Here is a 17,911-nt window from a genome sequence, read left to right as displayed (position 1 = left end):
GAGAACAAAGGTCAGATTGTTCCTAAACACGGATTCAAATACGTCATTGTTGATTCAATAGATTTTCGTAAAGCTTCATGCCTTATACTACGATGGAAAAGATGTCGAGGGAACACTGTTCTAATACAAATAAATTCTGATACAATATTCATACATCGATACATTATTTGAATGTGCTATTCCCTTGCAGTGGCGAAGGGTCAATATAACCCGATACCTGGCGGCTTCCCTTTCGTAATGTATGTAAAATCTAATTATTATTAGAACGATTTTGAGACCTCACTTATGTATATTATTAGTACTTATACGTAGTGTTAGGTTTTCTTTCGGAAAATGTCATCTTTCGCCACAGTTCCCTTGTATCTCAGGCGTGCGTTAAAGTCAGCTTGACTGTTACGCATTTTCCGGTGCATTACACTGGTTTGCATCGGTGCGTTTAGACAAAGCATACGATTTGCAAACGTACCCCACATATCACATGCAAGGGTCTCATAGGAGTGCCTTCGACATGTTTTCATGTAAGGCATTCATCGCCTCAATGATCATGCCCAAGCCCGGTTGTGCTGTAAACAGTAAGGTGTTAATTATGGCTATGTGAGGATTTTGTATCTACAACTAGATGTCCCAGAGAGGTTAGATGTTATGAAGATAACTGGTTGTAAAGGCTAAGCCAGATCTATTATGATAAGTGAATAAAAATATATGCCTTTCTCGTCTGTTGCACTACGGATGCTATAAAAATTACCCAAAATCTCGTTTAGTATATCAATAAGATATTACACTTATTTAACTATTCAATAATATTGCCGACGTCACTTACTAATGTATGCCATGATATTAGTTTCCTCAAATTGCTACGCGTCGTAGGCACGTCTACAGCGAATATCTTGTAGCTGTAAAGACGTCGTAGCCAGTCGTAGCGCCGAGAATGTAGCTAAGCTCATATGACTTATTCTCAATATTTTCAAATTGCGGTAATGTTTATACTTAATCCGTCTTTGTGAAAACTATAAAATAAAGAAGTAATATGGAAATAATATTTCTTTGGTTATTTCCTGTATAATTTTCAAAAAACTATATATAAATTTTATTTTAGTATGAACATCAACTCATAAACACATTGATTCACTTTAAACCTATGTCTTAGTTTATACACATAACATCATGTATAACAATATTAGAAACTATGCTGGTTGCTGCTAGTTTAGGTGGAAATTCATTGTAGAGAAAAATATTTTCTCCTAATGAATCTTATTTTTTATCGCTATAAAACGATCACTTCTGCACTGCCTCCAATCCCTGATTCCGCGACCTGAAACCATTTGCAATTGAATTTTTCCGGTGCAAACAAACAACCTTGGGGCGCATCCGCCGATTCGCATCGAAGAAATCTCATTAATGCAATGGCGCTGTAAGTTTATTTGTTTCAATTACGAAGAGAAACACAGACAGATGCCGGGTAAATTAAATAAATTGAAAGATAATATTTTTAACGCTTTTTATTAATTTGTAGTCTATTGCTTTTATTATTTCTTTGTATTCCTATACCATCAGTAAGTAAGGCTCTTATCACACTGGTGACTGCCAGCGAATTCACCGCGGACTGGAGGCGCATTGAACCCGCTGCGGGTGCGCAATGTCTTTCTTATACAACCCTTTTTTTAAGTGTAATTATTATCATTAGGGTATGGCACTAAATCGTAGGTATTTTTGTGTCAGATGTAACAACTCGTGAAATGTTTACCTACATTCGCATATAGGAACAAATTTTTATTCATTTGCAAAATAACATATAGTCAGTTTTTGTTCGTTTGTAAAGTAACACACAGTAGTCGCTCAGTCTAGTCGATCTTTAAAAATGGATTCTCCCAAATTCGTCGCGGCAATGTCTCCAATAATTAATTAACATTCTATCACTGACCGCCCAAAATGCGTTGCGAGCCTGCAGCACGTTCGCTGCGCTGCCGCTCCGAAATGAAACCGCACTCAATCCGCCAGTGTGATTAGTCCCTTAGGAAGGCCTGTGTAGGTTGTCGATTTTAACGAAGAGGAACAAAAGGGATAAGAAGGCAGAGGTGGGTCGGCCGCCAGCAATCTTATTAAGCACACAAAACAAGAAAATTAAAGTTGCTACTTTACAATTGGCACCCCATACCCATTGATGATTCTTCCCTACAAACCATAAAACATTTTCTCAAAATATACCCATTAGAAGCAAAAGTCGTTGTCTCACGTCTGAATGAATGGGACGTAACAAATAAATTTTACAAGCGTCGTGTTTATGCGAATATGGGTCAGGGGCAGGTCAAGGACGACGTCCTCGCAGCCACCGGCACGCGGGCTCCGACCCGCGTGCCGTCGCGCGGGCAAATTAAACACCCTTTAAAGTGTAGGATTTTCATAGACGGCAGAAGATTTGCAACTCATTTAGATATTATATTTAGACGAATTTCGTTTGGCGGTCAGGTTCTAGTAGGGTTACCAGCGGACGATCATCGTCACTTGTACAATACACATGTATCTTATAAATTACGTAATATAATCAGGAAAACGAACTAAAATATATTTCCTCAAGTATTTAACATTTATTATTCTATATATACGTATATCATAATCAATTATTTATAAATAAGTAATAACAATAATATGGTAATCATTTTTAACTTTGTTAAAATATTAATATTACAATTTATTAAATAATCCATTACTGTAAAATAAAGTTAATACGGAATATGTTAATCATTTATATGCAAGTATGTAAGCCGCTTTAAAAATGTTTTTGCATTTCGTTAAAACAGAAATAATTTAATTATGATTTTCGCTGAAGTTGGAATCTGCATGTCAAATAAAACAATTGTCATCGCAAAGCTCTTATAACGCAATGAAATAAATTTTCAATACATTTAACTATTTAAATTAAATGTTTATTCGCTGTATGTTTCAATTTATCAGAAATACGACTTATTCTATAAGCCTGAATACTGAATAGGCATGTTTATATGTCGCATATTATTTGTCGTACTTCGTACCAATCATTATGTAATTTAGTTTGGTTGTCTAAAGATAGAAATTGTCATTGTTTAGCAAAACTAAACTTGGACAAAGTTTCCCCTATTACAAAAAAAGGCACGAGTGTTTTGATTAATTTAATATGCTTGTATGTTATTACTTTTGTTATTATAGTAGTGTTGATTATCCGAACATTTTACTGGTCTGTAATATGTAAGAGTCCGCCTGGATAGGTACCACCGCAATGTCTCAGGATGGCGAGCGCAGTGGAATACCAAACAATACTTTGTATTTCAAGGTGTTGGATTGTGTTTTAACTGTTTATGACGGGTCGTATCGCTTACCATCAAGCGAACGGCAAGCTCATTTCGTTATTCAAAAATAAAAAAATCTCGGCTCAAAGCAGTTTGAAAATTCGTATTTTTGGCTAAATATTAGCCAAAAATACGAATAGGAAAAGTTTACATATATAGTGTTCCTCCTTTCCGAAAACGTAGGGTCTTTCAAACGGACTGTGAAGAAGAAAAGTCAGGCCAGCATAACTGTCCCACCTTGTAGATTGGGGGCATTCGAAGTATTCCGTCACGGTATCCTCTACCCGTTGTATAGATGACTATTACGGGCCACCGGTGTTGCTGGGGGGCGGCAGAGGCTGTTCATCTTTAGTTTGTACTATCTTCTAATACATTGTTGCGACATCCGTAATGGAGGGCTGAGTGACAGATAGGCCACACGCTGTCGTTGACATTGCGCCCACGCAGAGGCGGTTGCTTAAACATGGTCAAAAGAAGGCTGCAGTCGTCCCTAATGTGCCGAAGATGGCCACCGCGGAATTTTAGTTGGTAAACCGTGTGTTGAATAAATGTATATAATATCAGGGACTCGGCCTGTCGGTCGCCAGATGTTTTCAATCTTTTCGGAAACTTGACGCCGAGTCATAAGGCACGGTAAACCCAACATAAACGCGCAGTCACCCCACGATGGCTAGGCGATAATAGTAAGGCACGTTGACCCCGAAATAAAAAACAAATAAAGCCGGCATAACTTTACCGTCGGTCTGAGGATGGTTTTATCTATTGTCGTTCTAAATTTTCCTTATTTTCTTCTCTTAACATAATAAAAAAAGTAATACTATTCACAACTCAATCTGGTCCACAGATGCCGCGTGCCAACCGAAGCTATATCCTCACCCAAGGCCCGCTCGCGTTCACCGTCGGCCACTTCTGGCTCATGGTGTGGGAGCAGAACAGCCGCGCGATCCTCATGCTGAACAAGGTGATCGAGAAGAACGAGATCAAGTGCCATTGGTACTGGCCGCACGGCATCGGCGAGCAGCACAAGATGTCGCTGTCTGACGTGAACCTGACAGTGGAGCAGATCAGCGAGGAGGACCGCAGCTATTACTCTACCAGGGTGTTCAAGTAAGTGACGTTTAGATTATATGTCGGAAGTTGTAAAGTTACTTGCCATAAGCGATTTTTCTTTCGAACATTGAAACTTGTTTCAAAAATTCCAGATATGTTTTTAATCTTAATACGACTAATAACTAAATTAAAATCTAAACTACACTGCTAACTACTAAAACTAACCTACTATGTAATAAAAACTTGACGTTAAAAGTGTTGCCTAAATGAAGTAGGGTCATAATGATAGAGTATTTGAACTATAACACCTTGTCATTGAGTAATATTTAATTTTGAGTTCAGTCTGTCCGTTTCTGAGTAGATGATGGACCAAAGATTGATCCGGGACCGATGTCGGTGTCGCGTGCAGAAATTGGAATGTCCATGTGGTGTCCGGAAACGATGGCATCACAATGCGGCTTACTGACGATACCGATGTCTTCTATAGGTTATTCAGCGGGAAGTAACGAGAAAATCTGTTACATGACATGTAAATAGATTTGTGGTTAGGTTGATAGGAATGCTTGTTATATATAATATATTTGGCTCGCAGCTCTGCCCGCGTGATAAATTTTTCCTGGCATATTTTCTCGAAATAAAATATATTCTATAGCACCAGGACTAATATAACTGTATATTAGTGAAAAAATCTAGTACGATTTAGCAATTCCTGAGATTAGCGCGTTCATTCTCTTCAGCTCTAATGTTAGTATAGATTTATTCGTACTGTACTATGTTTAGTGCACATTTTAATTGCACTTAAACAGCGTGTAAAAAATACGTCGTAAGCGTTGCTTCCTGGCAGCTTAATTGTTTTTTATTAAATAGTTGTTAATATCATTGCCAGTACCTACATATTAGACAAATTCGTAATGATGGGCTCAAGACATGGGCACTAGGAATTTATATTTTTCAGGAAGTTGAAGGAGGAAAGTTAGGAGGTAATAGTTGGGAAGGAAGGATAAGGAAAGAAGGAGGTGGGGGAAGGATAAGGAAACCTCTTAAGATGGGAGGAGGGGATAAGGGTAGGAACTGTTCGCGAGCCCTTATAGGCCTCAATGTGAATTGGCAACCATGAGGTATGCATACTAAACTGTGTGCCTAGGGCCACGACAAATGTCCCCCGTGCATGGGCGTGCACGTGCACAAGAATTGCCTCAGGAGGAGGGGGCGTTGGCAAATGGTAGAACGTCACATAATAGAGTGGTTGTTGTAGTTGTATTGAAACTTTTCGGTATTGATAACCGCAACACAGTTCCCTGGTCTGGGGTCTGGGGCTCTGTGTAGATTTTTCATCGGAGGAATATAATGGAAAACTGATCAACAAATGACTTCTAAACTTTGAAAATTGCATGACTAAACTATTGTCAGCTTTTTCAAGTCTCCTATGTGTACTGATGGTTCAATCTCCTTGATGATGCGTGTGGTATTTTGAGCTAGCTTATTTACATTTGAAACGATGGAAAGTATTTGCAACGTTACATGCCGTACAAAAACACAATTGCAAAAAAACGTTTCACGAAGCTTTTGTGTCCTCCGAAGCGACAATTTCAAAGAAGACTGCCATTAAAGTACTTCGATAAAAAACGTATAAATGTATAACGTTAAAACGCAATAGTGTATCGGTGAGCGCGTGACACACGTAAATAGTGTTGCCAGTTGGAGAACACGCTGTTGAAGAAAAATGATAAGATTCGATAAATTTCTTGAAATTTGTGGTGAGAGCGCCGTCCACCCATGGGCTTACATTTTTGATATGATTATTCAACATGTTAATTGAATTGCAGTTAATAATTCCGCACTTTTAGTTCACAAGTCAATTTCAAAATATTCCAAAGGTATCCACAAATATTAAATTAATAATGGAATCTAAATGTTGTAAATTATTTCCATGTATTACAAAACAAGCTGATCAGAGGACAGCTACCACAAGACTTAAAGAGGCAAGAGGTACTAAACTTTTTCCCGAATGTAAACTATGCCAATTATAATTCACACTCAAAAGGATTTTTTATATTATGTAATTCGTTGTAGTAGAATATTCGTCGGGGCATTTTTTTTTACACCTGGCAACACCATTCATGAATGAAGCAATTAACAGACGGCTAGCAATTGAAGCGAGCGCGGCCGCTGCCGACCTTCGGCTCATTGATATAGATTGGACGATAAAAAGCCTTCAGCGATCGATATTGTTTGAGTGGACAACGTCGTAATGTGCAGCGCTGGACGGTGAACACACGTGCGTTGTGATGCGATGTCTAAGGGACGCGGTTCCTTCTTCAAATTTAATATAGTATTAAGAATTTAGAAAAATAGTGGTTCAGGAAGCGCGGGAAATATGCCAGAATCGTGCAAAGTGGCATTATATAGCCTCTGCCTACCCCTATGGGATAGAAGCGTGATACTATGCATGTATGTATGTAACTTAGAAAAAATAAAGCACGTCTCAACCCTCATTTACACAGAGCAGTTATTGCAAGCTTTAATAGTTTTTAGGGTTTCCCTAATTCAAAAGGAGCCCTTATAGGATCGTTTTGTTGCCCGTCTGTCCAATAAGACCCTTTTTCTCAAGAACGCGCAGAGGTATTAAGTTGAAATTTATATCAGATACTGGGGTCTATTGTCTCTTTCAGTAGTTAAAAAAACATACTTGTAAGTCAACGCGTACAAAAGATATGACCGTTTATGTCGCATATTTTTTGACAAGCGAATAATTATCTATAAAGTAATTCCCGTTGACATAGAATCATGAAAATTGGCAAGAAGCAATGTCTTGCATCACATATAAAGAAAACAATCTTAAATTCATTTAAATTTACTTTAATAACGAATAAACAAATTTACCGTTACAAACATATTATTTGCTGTTTGTGCAATACCCGTTTATGTCTAAGGATCGGACGGCAAAGTATAGTTTTATATTTTGAACTTATATATACATATACTTAGATATAAGAGCGTCGCCAGCCGATTGCCCAAGGGCGGGGAGGAGTAAGTTCATATAGATAATAAGAAAAGTATGGATTGTAGGTAAAGTCGAGATCACATTATCTTTTCCCACTCTCTCCCTTTGCCTCTCCCGCTTTAACAATAACATAGAGCAGAGCGTAATTGAGCGTATGGAATATTAGTAATAAATTAGTGAATTCATTAGATTTTTAGAATCTCAAGGGGTTGCATCTGCCTCTTCCCTGCCCCTCCTCCCCGGCCATGACCTTGTTTAGATACCTCACCTATAACCTAGAACTCTCGGTAAGCGAATCCAACTTATACTTTATCGGTATTTTTAACAACTCTCAAAAGAGTCGTATAAATCTACGCGGACGAAAATTGCCTTTGCGCATGTTTAGACTGGGTAATTTTAATAAATTACGTATTACTATTGCTAACAATAATTATCGATCTATCTAAATGAGGCGCTTTGATCATGACGTAATGGCGTTGTTCGATGTGTTTCGTTCAGTACAGTGGGTAGACAGGCGCACTTCCTGTTTATGTACATGCGGTGGAGGTAGGTAAAGTACAAATGGTTTAATTAATCAGGGGTAACTAGCAATAAAAACTGGCTTGATGAAGCATTGCATTCTAACGCCTGTGATGCTTGTATACACACAAACATATTATTCACATAATAATGTTTCTTATCTTACTTTCAGATCTGCTATAATTCCCCTTAAAAATGTTCCAGAGTTGTGTGATGACTTGCCAGACCAACATGATTGTAGTTCTCTAAAATACCCTTACCAAACTGCCCCTAGGGTCCAAGACATCGACAGCCTGGAGACGCGCGAGGTGATCCAATTCCACTACACCACATGGCCTGACTTCGGCGTGCCGTCCTCGCCAGTGGCGTTCCTGGAGTTCTTGCAGAAGGTCCGCGAGGTGGGCGCGCTGGACCTCGACGTGGGCCCGCCCGTGGTCCATTGCAGCGCGGGCATCGGACGCTCCGGAACATTCTGCCTGGTCGACACTTGCCTTGTGCTCGTGAGTTGAACATTATTGTCTCGCCGCCGATTTCAATAAATGATTTCGATCTTTGCCGACAATAGACTACGTCTCATTATATTCTCGAAGATTTATTTGGCTGGTTTAATTGACAACTTCTACACCAATAGTTCATAATTATCAAAAAAGAAACGGGTTTTGGAGAAGAGGACATTATTGAAGACATTATAAACGAGCAATCAGAATATTTGTTTATATGTAAATGATAAAGCTATGACGAGTTAAAATGTACACTAATCATTCGTCAAATAGATCATACGTCAGATTGACGTTCATCAGTGAGCATTAATGTGCGTAGGGGACGATTATTTAATCAATTACAATAAGATATACTAAAAACAATCGGGTCGTATGAATTTACTAATAAACGGTTAAATACCATAATAATGAGTCAATGTAACTTTTGAACAAAAATATTATTTTTATGATTGTTTATTATATTACTGGTGGGAGGTCTCTCATACGTGAGAGTCCGCCTGGGTAGGTAGCAATGTCTCTTTCTGTCGCCAAGCAGCAGTGTATAGTCACTGTTGTGTTCCGGTTTGAAGGACATTGTAATCAGTGTAACTACTGGACATAATAAGACTTACCATATCATGTCCCAGAATGGTGAGCGACCAAACAATACTTTGTATTTGAAGGTGTTGGATGATGTTACTGTTTATGGGCGGTCGTGTCGCTTACCATCAGGCGAACGGCAAGCTCGTCTCATCAATCAAATCAATAAAAAAAATCGTTCAGTTACTACAGCAAAAAACACGAACACAAAATAATGATTATTAAATAATGTGATGTTCAAATTAACAAAATAAAGGTCTTTAACTGACATAGAGCCGCGTGCAAAAGCTAGTGCTAAAATCGAAAGCACTTTTTTTGCTAACCGTACTAAATAAAACTTTAATTGTTCACTATTTAATACTCATCTGTGTGCTTCCCAGAATTACCAGCGAAGGTTTTCCTCAAAAATGCCGTGTAATCATTACTAATCCATGGGTTTTCCACTAGACCTGACGTTAGATGGCAAAACCCACGATCATCTCGAACATCAGTGCTATTGATAACTGGCGTAAGAATCAAAACCGGATGAGTCAGTCAGAATCAGGAAAATAATCAAAAAATCATTTTATTCAATTTCGGCTGCAAACATATTATAATTAATTGAAAGTTACTATATTTTCTTCATCGATATATAATATGTACTATGTACATTTTCTAAGTAACACTTGTCAGTTACCATAACTAGTATAATAATAAATATGAAATAATAAGAGATGATGAAAATGTAAATGGGGTTTTGAAGTCGATAAGATTAATAAATTCTGAGAATAGTTGTCGGCTGGGGCCTTATTCTCTATCCCGCACGTTATTTTAACAGTGCGTAACAAGCACGTAACACAACGCATCATGTTTAGGACTATAGAAATTTGGCTTACAGAATACCATTCCACGCACATTTCTCGAAGATAACATGACACGGCCGCGTTACGCGTTTACACTATCATACAGAATAAGGGCCCTGGTCAAACATTGAACGGCTCGTAAGTAATACCTATGACGTAAACGTTTTGTATCATTGTGTAAGTGTATGTTCTCGTGGATGCGAGAGTGTATGTGTGTGTGTGCGGCCATCAAGGACTAGCGCAAGCGATCTTTTAAGGACATCTTATATTTTGACTTTTCGTCATTTTTTGAGCAATGTAGGAGTAGATATTTTTTTATACGGATTCCCTGGTGAACTGTCTAAGTCTTGTTTGAGATGCCTGTAATTTGTTCCTTACGAAGGCAGGCCCGATCCTATCACACAAGGGGATAGAAAATAAACTTGGTATATTTATTAACCCCAAGCACTACATATAAAAAAAATATATTTTTATCAAATTCTCACTATAAATACTGTCTGAAACTAAGAATTTACTGTCCATAGAATATTAAATTTTAAAAATAATATACTGGATTCCGAGTACTTGTCATGCAAAGGATATAAAAAATAAATCCACGGACGCCAACAAAAACAGGCTACTATTTGTTTTTCCGTGAAACTGACTTTATTGCAGAATGGTTTCAAAAAAAAATTTCACCGGATTTTATCACGTATTATTTACTTTGACATTTTTTTTTTATTCATCGACGTTTTCTGGTAAGTGACGCTTGTGTCAGTTCGAAAGGATTAGTATCATCGATATATATGTACTAGGTACTAGATTTTCAGTAGAACTCAGTGATTGTTTGGTTCCCAACATTCACTGAGTTCTATTGAATTGAACTGTTATCCATTCAAACTGATTTTAGTATGGTGTCAATATTAATGCTTGCGGAGTGCGCTCATAATATCAAAACGGTAGTCTAACTGCAAACTTGGATGTGAACGAAAAATATTAGTGAAATAAGTAAAACTATTCATTATTTAATTGAATAAATAGATTAATAATAATAATAATATCAGCCCTGTATTATATACTTGCCCACTGCTGAGCACGGGCCTCCTCTACTAATGAGAGGGATTAGGCCTTAGTCTACTACGCTGGCCTAGTGCGGATTGGTAGACTTCACACACCTTCGAAATTCCTATAGAGAACTTCTCAGATGTGCCGGTTTCCTCACGATGTTTTCCTTCACCGTTAAAGCGAACGATAAATTCACAAAGAATACACACATGATTTTAGAAAAGTCAGATTTGAACCTGCGGACATTCGTCTTGGCAGTCCGTTCCGCACCCAACTAGGCTATCGCCGCTTAAAACAAATAAATAGGTTATAACAGTGATGTTTTGGTTGCCATTTTAGTTCAGATTTTGAACAAATAGTTTATATAGACGTTCGTGTCTATAGAATATACGTCAATGGTTAGTATGATCTGAATTATCCAGATGAAAAACTGACTCGTGTCCTGAGCAAAAATTAAAGCTGTGCAAATATCCTCTTCGTATATACCTTTAAGACCAGCACGTTCATTAAATAGGCGTTTAAAGATGCTCAACTATTAATGACCTGCCTATAATTTAAACTATACATCACTACATTTCCTGGATATTCACAAGTCTGTGTATCGACCGTGCGCGCTGTGGGAAACCCGTCGCGCCTAGTTGCATCTAGTCACGTTCCATTAACCGGTATCCAGTAAGACTGGTATAGTTGTGGCGAGTGTTGAGGGACGCTGCGTTGTAGTGTGTGTTTGTGTGTGTGTAATAAAGTATTTAAAAAATTAAAAAAAAACATGGTAGATTGGATATATGTGTTGAGACGTGTTAATGGTTTTAGGTTCTTTATTGGACTGCACTCATTATACTATACATTACATGACTTATATACTATGTACATGTGTGTATTTACTACAGCGTCGCTCGTTGATCAACGGTCAATATTACGTATGAATTATTTTACCAGGTTCAGTCAATTTGCCGGATCATTCACATTACAGTATCAGTTCATCAGCGCTACAGTATTTCAAGCTGGTACTGTAGCAACGAGCTGAATGGGTTCCCATTGTTGAGACAATGGGTAGAATTGCGTTATATTTCTTTACATTTTTTTTCCTTTTATTACATTTTATACAGACATTGTCCCAATAATAATATCTTTCTTTTTTATTGTAACACTAATTTTGCAAGTTGCAAGTCTTGATGGGAACGTTCTCTAATTAGCTATGATCACATTGTATATCCGCCTTTCCAGGGTAAAAGACTGTTACTAAATAGTGGTGGATTTAGAGTAGTTTATCTCCATGCTTGACGCACTGTTACGGGATCAATTGAATAGGCAATGTACTGTATACCGTTACCCACAATGACTATGGATATCGCGTTCATTTTACCAAGTGTATGCGTATGCGTCGGCAGGGTATTTAGACACGGGGATAATGACCCCCTATGATGTAGTACTTAAAACAAAACGAATGACACAATAGAGTATTATAAATTGATGTCACAAGCCGATTCAAACTACTTGGAGGTTCGGAACATTGTACGCTCTGGAGTACAGACCGCAATATGACGTGTAGACGTACGCGTTCCTACACAAAATGTGTTAATACCTGCATTTACCGTCATAAAATATGTTGTCACACACAATACTTGTGTTTTCAGATTGAGAAAGAGGGCCGCGACAGCGTGAACATTCAGGAAATTCTGCTGGAGCTGCGCAAGGACCGCATGGGCCTGATCCAGACGCCGGACCAGCTGCGGTTCTCGTACCAAGCCATCATCGAGGGCGCTAAGCGCCTCGACCCTAACTGGGTACGTTTGATGATGTTGGTCAGGAATTTGTTATAGGTCCTTTAAGTTCTTGGTTTAACTAGATAGCAGCCATGGTGCAGCCTGGTGAGCCTGTGAAATAGAATGCAGGTTCAATTCCTGCACTGAATCATTTTCGTGATCAATAAATTGTCCTTACGTGTCTGGTTGGTGACAGGCGATAGGAATGTGATGTACGGTTAAAATTATAAAACTGGAGTGTTTTTGACTTGTACACGGTTCCTTGTAAGACTGAGTAACAACATGACATTACTATGTTAATAACCCTGGTGCTGTAACTGGAAATATATGGTAAACGAATGCCAACATCACATTACTTATGAACTCTTACCTTGGCCCAGAAGGAAAACAAGAGCATGGCCGAGAGCACATATTCGAACGTGGCGGACGAGGGCGAGGAGGAGGGCGCGGCAGCAGCCGCCGAGTCCGCAGGCCCCGCGGAGCCCGCCGAGGAGGAGGCCCCGCCGCCGCCGCCGCCGCGCTCCGAGAGCCTTAGCCGCGCCCCCGCCCGGCCTCTCCCTGCCATTCCCTCCAGTATCTCTCTTGGTAAGCTTTCCGTAGGAGACAAGTCGCAGCCCCCGACCCCGCCGCCCTCGTCCGCGCCCCAGCAGGAAGAGTCGATCATTCGTCGCCTGTATGGGCGGCTTCGAACCAGGACATGGTTCACTTTCTAAGTGTTCTAACCGGACACTCACTTGCGAAACTGTGTTGGAAATTCATCGACGTTATTCTAGTCATTTTTATTATAATCTTTAAGAGTTAGCACCCTGATACAAATGCAGAAATTTTAAGACAATATCTAGGACTTTAATAGTTAGTGATTAATTATAATATTTATTAGAAATAAATAATAATTATGTCAGATATTGATATCTTGTAAGTTAGGTTGTGAGTTGTTGCTTGCCGATGAATTTTCAATCGTTTCTCGATTTGTTTAGCTTCACCCAATTGGCTTATTTATGAAAAATCTAAATTCATTTTCCAAATTTCGAAATGTACAGATTATTTTTTATTTCCATTTATAACTCTTGACAAAAACACATTAATCGCACATCGCATTCAAAACAGCATTCTATACATAGTTTATTTCGCTTATTTTTATGTTCAAGTTATATTATTTAATTCACATTCACTGGGAAGAAAATAAAAAAAAAAAACTATTCTAGTCAATCGATCTAGTCAATTTGCATTTCAATCGCGTGTTGCGTATTGAAAATGCTTTTTTTTATTAAATATATATATGAAGGGATCCGAAAAAGTACGTATATACGGGAAACATAAATTCTTATTTTAAAATGACACGTGTTCCACAGCGAAAGCGTGGTGTAAATAAATTTTTAATTAGAATTTTAATACTATTTCGGTCGTACATACACGGTCGTATCGGGCTGTGTAAACGTTTTTACGGTCCACGGAGATCAAGGGCTGCTCGAAACCCACCGGCGTGCGAACTCTAAAGCCAATGTTTATCTGGTACACAGTGGATAAACAGCGATGCAGTCACGAATTTTTTACGTTGTTAATAAAAAAAATATCTTATTACAGTACTTTCCTTGTAAATATACTGTTTGATCTATTCAGAATCGCGCGTTAAAGACAATGTAGAATATGTCATAAGAGTGGTTTTGGCCCACTTTAATAAGTGCTGAATTCGTCCCTGGCTGTGATTTATAATATCAAAGGCACGCCAATATTTTATAGGTGCACGCTTTTCGGTGCTACAACTAGACATATCGAAGTCTAAAACATTTTGGAACTGTATATTTAAAAAGCAGACCCGCAAAGTAGAAAAAATACTTGAGCTCATAAGAAAGGGTCAGAAATCAAATTGATAGCCGGCACACAGTTGTTTTATTTTCTTTTTATCCGCTCAAAATTTTAAGCGCGGTTTTCGATATGAATCACTAGAAATTATTTTATTTTCCATCGGTCTCTACGAATAGTGGAGAATGCATAATCGATTCGATTTCCTTGCACTTACCATTCATCTGCGTGTGCGCAACTGGACGCGTGTGAATGGCTGGTTGTACCAGATATAATGATAATTGGATTACTTCAAGAATTCCATTTTGACTATGATTGACGGCGTTCGTAGAACGCTTCGTTCGGATTCATTCATACGTGTCCATATCATCAACGGAAACCGAATCTATTTAGAATTTGCGACAATCTTCTTCATCTCTTCAATTTACTGATTCCCGCCATGGTTCTTCCTCAGATCGCTTCATTCACACGCGATACTCTTGACTATCATACCTGTCTTATATTGGCCTAAGGAAGTACAAATTTCAGTATTTCCTGTCCCTTCTTCCTGATCTACCCCTGATAATAAATGTTGCTATAAATGTTATTATTTTGTTTTATGCATGAATGGCTCGGGCCGCCTGCAACAGGCACACGGCGATATTAAATTATAATAACGACCGCATTTTGTATCGAAACTTTATTTAGATATGAGGTCATGTGTTTCTTACCCCATGGAGGGTTATCCAACGTGGCGCCTGTTGCGGGACTTAATGTGATTATGTAATCGTAGTGCGCAGACGGCGGCGCAATGTACGCCCGTTTTGTTCGACACATGTCATTATTTATCTCGGACTGCTTGTGATAAAGGATAGTCCGTAACGGGCCGGTACGTTGCGCCGCCGCACACCTGCTTGGCACGTGGATGTTATCGGTGCAATACACCCCAGGTAATATGAATCTTGCGGCGACCGCGGAGTCATCTAGCTCTGACGAGTGCCCGCCGACGCCGCCGGCCATGGACGGCTCGCCCGCATCCTCCGCCGACGATGAAGACGAGGAGCCGACGGTCGTAGCCGCAGAGAGGTAAATATCTATCTGAATATTCAGTTTTACTTGGTAATGGTCGGATATAAAAGAAGCCCGTATACGTTAATCCAGAACTTGATCCGGGTTCGAAATTTCATCTAAATGAATTCAGCAGTTTGTGTATTTTATAATAGTATCAACTGCATATTATGAAATAACTTACTAATAAGCTCGGATCTCCTCTGAAATGTACACAGAGGTTTTGGGCTTTCGTCTATCTATTTGTCATATAAAATGCATATTAAGGAGGACAAATATTGGTAGGCCTTTTAAACAATGTTAAAGTTTTAGTTAATCCAATTAACAAGTTTTCACGACTGACAGACAACAGAATGATGTAAATATGCAAAGAGTAAAACAGGATTTTGTTACCGATATGGTTTATATGTATAATAACATCCATTAAATAGTGGAGAAATACTGTTATTTTGTTATGTCATACCCGTGCGAACCCAGAGCGGGCCGCTATGTTTTTATATACAACGTTCACAGTTTTTCTGTAGTGTATTTAGTATCAGCATTGCACCCGTGCGAAGCCGGGGCGGGTCGCTAGTTTAATATAAAATGTAATGTTGTGTAATATGTGCCCTGGTATAACATGCGTTGCGTATCGTTGCAGCAGCGCGGAGCCGGCGGAGACGCTGCGGCGGCGGCGCACGCGCGAGCTGGCCGAGCGCGTGTCCGGCATGAAGCGGCGCGCGCGCGACGCCGAGCGGTGGCACGCCATCAAGAGGTCGCTGTACAAACCCGTCGCCATCACCTTCGGCTGCCTGCTGGCCGGCATCGTCATCTACTCATACGTCAGACATTAGACTTTAATGGGGCGCCCCCGCACCACGCCCGCACAGTTACATGTTACATTATTGAGAGTATAACGACCGCTTTAAATAAGTTTTCGACTAGACATTGTAGGCTTGTTTGATGTTGTTAGGTTGAGTCTTAAAAATTTGAATGCTCCTAACAATGACATCAGTCTATCGAGACTTGTAGGGCTGTTATGGAGGTCCAATCAGCCAGGACCTCGACAGCGCCTGTATGAGGCGTGACCGTGGGGTTCACTTATACGCTTTAGGTACCGTGCGTTTGAATTAACTTTTCCACCGAGTAGTATCGGTCGACGTCGACCATCGAGGCAGCAACGGTAGCCAATACAATGCTTATATGAACATCGATTGTCGTTGGCTTCAAGTATATATTTTTCTTTTCTTACTTATTAAAAGTACTAAAATTAATTTAATCAGTTCGATGAACGCGTTCCGAACGCTTCGTTTGTCGACTATCGATAACAGAGAGAGATGCGATACCGGTGTAGTCGATATTATTTTTTAAACATTATTAGTTAATCTCTTAGCCTTACATTAGAATTATAAAATTTTTATATTTTTTCACACATAAAGTATTCATTTGGTTAATGCAGAGTGTCGTATCGACAATATAGTCGCGATGCCCTCCAATTATTAATATCTTCGTTAGCTACTAACGTCCGTTTTTCGATATTTTTTATAATAATATGTCGGATTGCGTGATAAATTCTATCGAGTTGTATACGGACTATTAGAGTTTATATCGCTATTTTTTTTTAAATCGCTTCCCATGACGATTTTAAAAAGAAATCCCCAAAATAATATACTCAAAAGATTCGATAAGGTTCAGGATGGTCTTAACTTTGAAATAGCTACAAAATTGCTACCAAAAACCAAGACACGATAATTTTATCACACAGTAAATACTATTTTGCTTGTGATATTTAACAACGCAAAATTTATATCACCTAGTCTTACATATGGGAACAAATACAGTAAATCCTACTTTGTTGCAGGTCCACAAAAACATAACCATGCTTTCATGTTTTTTTTATATATAGAATTCTATTATTATTAACAAATGATTTAAATATAATCATAGTAATTATATTAAGCTTTAATACATGTGTGGTCACACAAATATGTATCTTATGAATTATAATATAAGGTTGTTATTAATAGTGCTTTGGATAAATCAAAAAGTGACCATCTTGTTCCATTCGATATTAACATGCTTGAAATACGTCACGACTGAAGGGAATATAGGCTCAGTCCATATCATTTATTGACGTCATAACTTCAGTAGTCTCACTAATCCGGCACTATAAAAATTAGAGGGCCTCGAATTGTTGCAATGTTCGGATTATGGATTTTAAAGAAAAAATAAAACATAAATGAAGGGAATTTATTTCTATTCATGTAGTGCACGTTATTTATAACAGATTTTTTTATTAACTGATAGCTTTTGCCCGCGGCTCCGCCCGCGTTACAAAGTTTTTCGGGCTAAAGTTTTCCGTTATAAAAGTCACGCTATATATTTTCCCGGGAGCCTATGTTCTTCCCAGGGTCTCAAACCGTCTCCATACCAAATTTTATCCTAATACGTTGGG

The 17,911-nt window shown here is 38.7% G+C and overlaps 1 protein-coding gene across 4 annotated transcripts in view; it reads left to right on the top strand.

The window, feature by feature from the left end:
- Positions 1-17,911, top strand: part of LOC115440547 (tyrosine-protein phosphatase non-receptor type 61F) — a 73,844-nt gene that overhangs the window by 49,723 nt on the left and 6,210 nt on the right. The window contains exons 3-8 of one of the 4 annotated variants that reach the window (XM_037443780.1): positions 4,168-4,430; positions 8,171-8,396; positions 12,499-12,648; positions 13,008-13,212; positions 15,360-15,495; positions 16,118-16,231. In XM_037443780.1, the coding sequence (XP_037299677.1) occupies positions 4,168-4,430; positions 8,171-8,396; positions 12,499-12,648; positions 13,008-13,212; positions 15,360-15,495; positions 16,118-16,231 (1,094 nt within the window). Of the gene's footprint in view, positions 1-4,167; positions 4,431-8,170; positions 8,397-12,498; positions 12,649-13,007; positions 13,213-15,359; positions 15,496-16,117; positions 17,863-17,911 lie in introns of those variants that run through there. The other 3 variants (XM_037443778.1, XM_037443779.1, XM_030164907.2) reach the window with 3 other exon arrangements.

This window comes from Manduca sexta, chromosome 27, assembly GCF_014839805.1.
Source record: "Manduca sexta isolate Smith_Timp_Sample1 chromosome 27, JHU_Msex_v1.0, whole genome shotgun sequence".
NCBI classification, from domain to species: Eukaryota; Metazoa; Arthropoda; class Insecta; order Lepidoptera; family Sphingidae; genus Manduca; species Manduca sexta.
This window is presented reverse-complemented; position numbering and strand designations above follow the sequence as displayed.